The following is an 8,048-nucleotide window of genomic DNA, read 5'->3' as shown; positions in this document are numbered from 1 at the left end:
ATTTAGTAGGTCTGTAGGGAGCTCGGCTGTGGCTCTGCTGTTTCTCTCGGATAGAGAGAGTCCTCAGCCAGACCTGTGTGGTGGATCATGTCTCGTTGTATTATGCCCAGAACTACTATAAGGAAATAATTTCTTCCCGTGGACTGGTAGCTGGAGAGGTGCCAGTTCACTTACTGGGTACTGCAGAAGGAGACCTTGAGCAAGCTCCTGAACCCCCAACTGCTCGAGGCGCCGCACTGACTGGCATGTGCGTGTGTGTATAATAGAGTGAAAACATTGAGTTTCCCCTCTGGGGATTAAATAAATAAATATCTTCTACTATCAATGCATTCCATTCAACACTGATGCCACTGATAATCACGTTTCCTCTGTTGTAAATAGTTATGTTGTTCATTACTTATTTAATAAAACATTCTTTTTTGACACTTTAATCCGCTTGGTCTTGTGACGTCCCCGTCTTTTGGCTGCTGGGATGTGTGTCTCTTTGTGTCCTGTGTTGCAGATGTCAGGAGGCGTGGCTAAAATCATCAGCTGTTGGAACCACCTGGGCCCGGTGGTCTCCACTATAAGAGCGCGTTGTTTGTTCTGCAATGGGGGCTAGAGAGGAGGGATACCCTGTTCCCTACGCTCATACAACACTTCACACATTATTCTTTCAAGCATGCATACCCGCTGACATGACTGATTTACTGATAATCATCCTTCATATGATTTTTGGAATGTTGTTTCTGTTTAGTTTGAAATAAATGGTACCTTTTCTGCAGTTTGTGTCATTGTCCTGGGTTATCTTGATGCGGTTTTGAGCCAGCCGTGACAGTCTCCCCCTTACTGTCACATTCAATGAGCCGGGATGCGACAATATCAAGCTCGTTATATTTTTCATAACCATGTTGGACGGCGGAGATGAACCTGTTTCCTCTTCACGCTGGTGATGAAATCTGTTCCAGGTTTTGTGTTTGAACTCAATTATAAATCTTCATTCCATATATATATATATATATATATATATATATATATATATAAAGTGTATTTTCTGCATCAGAAATGGTCGGTCATCTTTTGTTCTTTATTCCTTCTCTCTTTGCTTCTTACTCAAGCTGTCAGTGTCAGACTCGACTCTTAAATCTGTTTGTTCTTTTTTTATTTGCGGTTGCTTTCAACCATCTGAAGTCTCTGCTGTGACAGATCATCCTATTCATATTTGTTTAACAATCGTGCAGAATGCAAACTACGCTGCACTGGAAATTATAAAGCAGATTTCGGGCTGCATATGTGCGGAGCATTAGTGATAAAAACAGTTATTGTTGGTGGTAAACAAACATCAAACCCACAAACAAAATAATGTTCCTTTTTAAATGCCTTCATCATTCCCAATGTTATGGTGGCAGCCCGGCTGACGGTGAGTGTCCTGGTTTTTTCTCCTTTTTTATCAGTTTTCTGCTTTTTTCCTTGGTTTCCTGTTCTCTGCCCGTCTCCCTGTGTTTTCTCCCCTGTGTGCTCTCTCTCCCTCTGCTCCTGAGCCCAGCCAACTACCATCTCACAACTCATCATCCACCTCGTCAGCCTGCCACACCTGCCAGTAATCACCTCATCCCAGCCTGTATTTCAACCCCGGGTCTCCACACCATCCTCGCTTGATCGTCGTTGCTCCATACCTGGTGCCACTTCTGTGTTCAAGCGTCCATGTTTCTTGTTTTTTCATACTTACCCTGTGCCTTGTCATTGTCTTCCCTAACCTTGTCTCTCTGTCTGTTTCCCTCCCAGGTACACTCACCCTCGTCCTCCGTTCGGCTGGGCTCATCCACTGGCCCACTCCTCTCCGGACTTCCCTCACGGCGTCCTCCCTGTTCCCCCGCCTCTCCTCGCTTCCTCGGCCCCTGTGTTCCCCGACTCCTTGGTTCCCTGTGCCTGAACTTCCCCAACGTCCACCTCTCCCTCCCCTCCAGTCCCTCTCACCCTTTTTCCCTAAATAAACCTCCTTCCCTCAGAGTGCTGCATTTGGGTCCTCTCTGTCCTCACACCACACCTCGTAACACCCAAATCTGTATCCACACTGCCACCTCTATCTATGGGCTGATATTTGTCTCACTATAATCTGAATTTGAATTGCTTAAGTTGAATAATTGCATAAAAACTGAATTTAAATAGTATCATTTGAATGTATATTATTTAACTCATACTTTTATTAACAAAAGCAACAATTTAACTGAAAGTTATTAGATTGAAACTGAATTGCAATAAACTTGAAACTAAATTTAAGCACAACTATGAAATTAAATTCAGTTGTTCCTCACTAACAATTCAGCTCTCTGTATACTTTTACATTCAGTTCTCCGAATTCAAGTTTCCTTCTCGAAATTCAATTTCAGAGTTGAGGTTCCTTGAGGAAGAGCAATCCAGTGCAGATGAACAGAACTCCTTTTCAGCCAATCAGCACACTTGCTTTTGACCATTTCCTGCGCTCCTGAAAACGGTGGTGCTAACCATTTCACACAGAGGACCGGTAACGTTACAAACCAGGACTCACTTTAAAACTGAAGCCCAAGGATGGATCGATACCAACTTCAGACTTTGAACCTGTGAGTTTGGCATTTCTATGTAGCTTTACTGTTTGTTATGTGTTAGCCTGTTGAACTTAGCATTAGCATGCTCTGCGGCTAATGTAGCTAGCTCTTTGCTACACTCTCTGAGCAGAGTTGGAGTAACGTTATTTCAGTTTCAACACCAATGTTTCCTTTTTCTACTTATTCCAGCTTCATAACCGTCATTGCAGGTCGCTGTGATCAGACTGGAACATGAACCATGTGACCCACTGTTGTTGTGAACCTCAGCTGACCCAACTTGTGTCTTTGTGTCTCTGGTTGAACCTGTGTCTTCAGGTCTGAGGACAGTCTCAGCATTTATTTCAGTCCTTTCTGTGGAAAATGCTTCTATGCTTTCTACAGAAAAACTGGTTCAAGAGTTAGAGATAGAAGGACAAGAAAGAAATCTTTCAACACAAATAATAATAATTTGAATGCTTTTATTTCCAAGAACAAATGATAAAGGAATCTTAAAATGATTGTCACAGATGATTTGATTATGAACCATTTGAGAACAGTAATCTGAACAGTCAGTTCTTTATTCTGGCGCTGCCCTCCTGGAGGTCCAGCTCTGTGTCACCAAATGTTGTCTTTATCTGATTGTGGATTTGTCTTCAGATAAATAACAAATACTCTTCCTCTGGATGAAATATGATTTAATTTAAAGGAATTCTCAGAAAGTTATGAAACTGTCATTGTAGCTTCCTAACGCATTGTATTTATTGTTTCTTTGAAAGTTTTGTAATCCTTCTCAATATCATAATTCATAATCGCCGTCTGCAATACCCTAAAGTCAATTTTGTTTCCCTTAATTTGAATCCACGAGCGGTACAGTTTGACTTCTTCTGTTAGGACATTTATAAGATCGGTCATTAATTCCTCCTCAGACCGAGGTTTTTGATTTTCTAATTTGCTGGATCCTACAGGTGTTGCTGAGCCACTAAATCCACGTCTGCTCGGGTCAATCCAGCTCAGTCCTCTTGCCATTGAATGCTCTTCAAAAAGAAACTTCAGTCCTTTCTCTTTGATGTTGTTGTCTGAGCTTTCAGTCATATCCAGAGCCATGAGAATCAGAGGAAATGTCCGGAAGTTTCTAGCAGATTCAGAAATAACTGATGCAGTGAAATATGTGGTGCACCAGGCCTCAGCGGAAAGCAGTAGGTCAGTTGTGTGCACTCCAAGGAAAATATCTTTCATATATTGAGCACAGTTATTTTTATTATTAAGAATTTCTTTTCGCATGTCTGTGTATTTTTCTTTATCTATCTGTTCAACTATGCAGTTCTCAACCTCATCTTTGTTCTGATTGTTGTCAAGTTTTTTTCCAACTGGATACACATACAGATTTACAGGATCAACAACGTATATCCAGTCTTTGACCTTCAGGTATGTGGGCTCATCTTCTCCATCCTTTGCATAATGACGGATGATACTTCTGACATCTCTTCCTTTGTTAATCACATAACACTTGGAAAGAATATTCTTTAGGTCCTGCTGCTCTGTTTTCCACTGAATACCAGACAGCTGGTTATTTACTGTGTTTTTTACCCCTATTACATAATTCTGGTTTAGGTTCAGGTTTTCAGTGTTTACTTTTTCTGGAAGTGGCAGGTCTGCATGAAAGAAGCCCCAGGACAGAGCTTCAAGTTCATTAAGAGCAGTTTGGAAAGCCGTATAAACATTCTGGTCAATAAATCTACGTGGCTTATCAGGCCAGCTGTTTCTGTAGACCTTAAAACGTTTATTTGGATCCGTGGGCATTAGAAAGTTTCTTTCGTTAGTAAAAACTACCTCTCCTCTCCTGCCAGGCTCAGTTCTGATAATTACGTCTCCGTTCCTATCGAGGGTTGCCACCACCTTCTTGCTATCATCATTATGTCTCCATCGCAGCCCTTCCTTAGAGATCTCTTGGGTGATGATCTCTCCTGTGTGTCTGACCTGCAGCACAGCACTCCTGAGGTGCAGCTCTGTCTCGATGTTGGCGGTCTCACGGAGCTCCCTCAGCAGGGTTTCAACAAACTCTTTATCTGATCCGACCTCACAGGCCACCACACTTGTTGTTTTGATTTTATCGCCCGTCCTGAAGGTTCGTTGAATGATTTTGGCGACGTCTTGAGCCGTGTACCCTGCCAGTCTCGTCTCTCCAGAGCTGTCTCTCTCGCCGTGGCCTACCAGCGTCAGTCTGCTGTCCTCTGACAGAGGCACAGAGGCACCCTGGATCAGTTTGGGTCTCTGGTTTTGATCAAGAACGTAGACAGAGGTAACTGCTGGACGTTTCTCATAAAGAGAAGTAGCAGCTTTTCTGACAGTAGGGTCATCCTGCATAATGAGGATCTGCTGGTGGTCATACTGTGTGCTATGATCAACCGCTCTTTGTGGGATTTGGTAGCGAGAAACTGAGTCAGGTTGATTCATGACCTGGTAGATCTGGTGATTCCCCTGCTTTGTTTCTAAGACTGCTTTAAGGCCAGACACAGTTTGTCCATCTTCTGAAACTCTTCCAAATATCTTCACTACAGTGTCGCTGTCTGCTTCTGGGACACATGAGACATTGAACAGGCATTCTTTGCTGACTATTACTGAGTAATGAGGATCCATGCTGTACTCCTGCTGGACTTGTATCTTCTGGTCATCAACGTGCTGGAAAATAAAAATATATAAATAATTTAAGATAAATAAAGATTAGGTCAAGATAATCATTTATGAGACATATGGTATCTCACTCCATGTTTTCTGACTAGTTTTATTTATTCAACTGTTTTGTATGGGCAGAAATATGTGTCACCAGAAATTGAATTGAATTTGCCCAATTTAAATATTTTAATAATTTTAAATCCAATAAACTTTAAACTGACTGTAATATTATAAAATTTTAATAATTTGCTTTGAAACTGAATTTGTTCCTCACTGAAAGTTCATCTGTTTATTTACTTTCACATTCAGTTCTCACAATTCAAAGTCAAGTTGTTGAAACACACATTCTTGAGGAGAATCAATCGAGTGCAGATTAACAAAACTTCTTTTTGGCCAATCAGCACACGTCTTTTTAACCATGCCTGTCACTCCTGGAAAACTGTGTGTGTGCAAGGCTGACCATTTTACAAAGAAACGTTACAAACCAGGAATTGATTCACAACTGAAGTGCAAGGATGGGTTGAGACCGACCCTGAAAGTTTGGCATGTTAATGTTTTTATATGGTAGGTTAAACTGTTCAAATCTGTGATAGCACGCTCTGCGGCTAATGTATCTAACATCTATTATACACAATAGAGTTTAACAGAGCGAGCTTTTATGAGCAAGACACTTAGACTCTAGTTGCTCCAGAGGCTGATATAGAAAAGCAATTGTAAATTGCTTTGGATTAAAGCGTCATGTAAATGACAAATGATTATTATTATTATTCAAATTAATTTACTTGTCACACATATTTCTGCCCATAGGTTTGGATTCCAGTATTGAATTCAGTTCTTTTAAAATCCACCAACCTGTTTTATCTGAGTGTCACAGGATGTAAACCCCTCCTCACACTGCTGCAAACTTTGGTCAACGTCCACCCTGAAAGAAGAAGAACATGTTTATTATAGAGGCTGCGTTCACACAATAATTACACAGATTCAGTAAAACCTGATAAAGACCATGTGAAAAGTTAACGATTTAAGAAGAATAACAACTCATTGGTATAAATGAAATATTTTGAACACATTTTGTATAAAAATGTAAATCGACTTTGAAAGACATGACATACTGTAAGATCTCGGTTATTATTATTCCATGATATGATCAATACGTCTAGCTGTGTTTTGTTTTTGCTTAAATTTAATCTGTGGATTATTTATTCAGGTTATCAATTGGTGAAGAAAAAAAACACGAGGTGATGCCATCATATGTCTTGTTTTGTTCAATTAATTGTCTAAGACAAAGGAAATTATTAATTATTAGAACATTGACATATTGGCCATCTTGGATTTGTGGAACCAGAATTGACCATATTTGAAGAAGAGGGAGGAGCTGGGATGTGATACGCACTGCTATGCCTGACAGGTTGTCGTGGCAGCGACTTGTCAATGTTATTTTTTTATTGTTTTAATGTAAATTAAAAACACTAAAACAGTTGTGTAACCAAGTACAGCACATGTACTAGAACCTGCCCGATAAATACCCAGGGCCAACATGATCTGATCGCAGAATGCAGGGCCGTGCTCGACCACAAGTCAAGCCCCGACACTATAGACTCTTTTCATTCTAGGCTGAAAACGTTTCAGGATTTTAGCTGAAATTTAAATTCCATTGTTAAATCTATCATCTTTTAATTATTTATCCTGAAGTATCTTTGTATTTTCACATCTGTAAAGCACTTTGAATGGCCGCAGTGTAGGAAAGGTGTTTTATAAAAAAGCTGTCTTGCCTGTTTGATTCTAGATTAATTTCCAGTGAGAAACGTGTTGCCTTCACTTTACTACTACTCACCTGAACCCTCACTCTCAGCAGATCCAGTGAGCTCGTGGTGGATTACAATGCTTCAAATATGGATGTTGCTGCAAAGAAGCTACAAATTCTGAAACATGGATGCTTCAAACACACACACACGCACAGAATATCTATATTAATTCAGTATTCACAAAATGTGAATTATTTATTTTATTTTTATTTTAACAGGGAAAAACAGACCAGAATCTCTTTTTAAGTTAACATGTACAATAGACGCACAAAGTTGTGTACTGTACACAAGTGAATATATATAAAGTACTTAAAACATACAAGACTTTTGAGTTTGGTCTGCAGATTGTTCCATAAATATGGAGCGAAGGAACTGAAAACAGCTCCTACCCAACTCTGTGCAGACTGTTGGAGTCTCTAATCAACGTCTGTCATCTTGTGTTTATATTTATTTATCTAGTGGAAATTAGGCAGGATATATAGAGAGGCAGTTTTGAAATAGGTGCTTCATAAATAAACAAAAGTGCATGTTGCTCACGCCTCACAGAAATAAAAGTCCATCTCACATGTTGATATAAAATACAAGGCTGTGTTCTAAAACGCACCATTCTGTTTCTCTGTAATGTTGTAACGGCCAGAAAAGTGTTTTGCAGAACACTATGATCTCACAGTGAAGTCGATCTTTGACCTTTTGCATATAAAATGTCGTCCCTTTATTTTATCCTACCAGACATTTGTGTGAAATTGAGTCATAATGAGCGTATGAGTTATTTACTTGTGGCCAAAAACGGGTTTTGTGAGGACGCAGTGACCTTTTAACCACAAATTTTAATCAGTTCATCCTTGAGTCTAAATCGACTTTTGTGACTTTTGGAAATGAAATTCCATCAAGTTGTTCCTGAGATATTTATCTAAACATTTCTCCAGATACCTTTGGTCTGAAGCGTTCTGGAGCCTTTCGTGAAACATGTGTTCAGACAGTCCTCTGAGGCGGTGCAGGGCAGCGATGTCGGGGCCGAGCTCCTCCC

General features: G+C 40.2%; 1 protein-coding gene across 1 annotated transcript; it reads right to left on the bottom strand.

Annotated features, from left to right (window-relative positions):
- Positions 1–3,008: 3,008 nt before the first annotated feature.
- Positions 3,009–8,034, bottom strand: LOC123959597. Its single transcript, XM_046033720.1, has 3 exons — positions 7,952–8,034; positions 6,069–6,138; positions 3,009–5,222 (listed from the first exon to the last, which is right to left on the bottom strand). The coding sequence occupies exons 1-3, from the start codon at positions 7,987–7,989 to the stop codon at positions 3,288–3,290; spliced, it is 2,043 nt and encodes a 680-aa protein (XP_045889676.1). The 5' UTR covers positions 7,990–8,034; the 3' UTR covers positions 3,009–3,287.
- Between the last annotated feature and the right edge of the window lie 14 nt (positions 8,035–8,048).

Source organism: Micropterus dolomieu, linkage group LG21 (genome assembly GCF_021292245.1).
Source record: "Micropterus dolomieu isolate WLL.071019.BEF.003 ecotype Adirondacks linkage group LG21, ASM2129224v1, whole genome shotgun sequence".
NCBI classification, from domain to species: Eukaryota; Metazoa; Chordata; class Actinopteri; order Centrarchiformes; family Centrarchidae; genus Micropterus; species Micropterus dolomieu.
The sequence above is the reverse complement of the archived record's forward strand: the minus strand, read 5'-3'. Positions and strand labels throughout refer to the sequence as shown.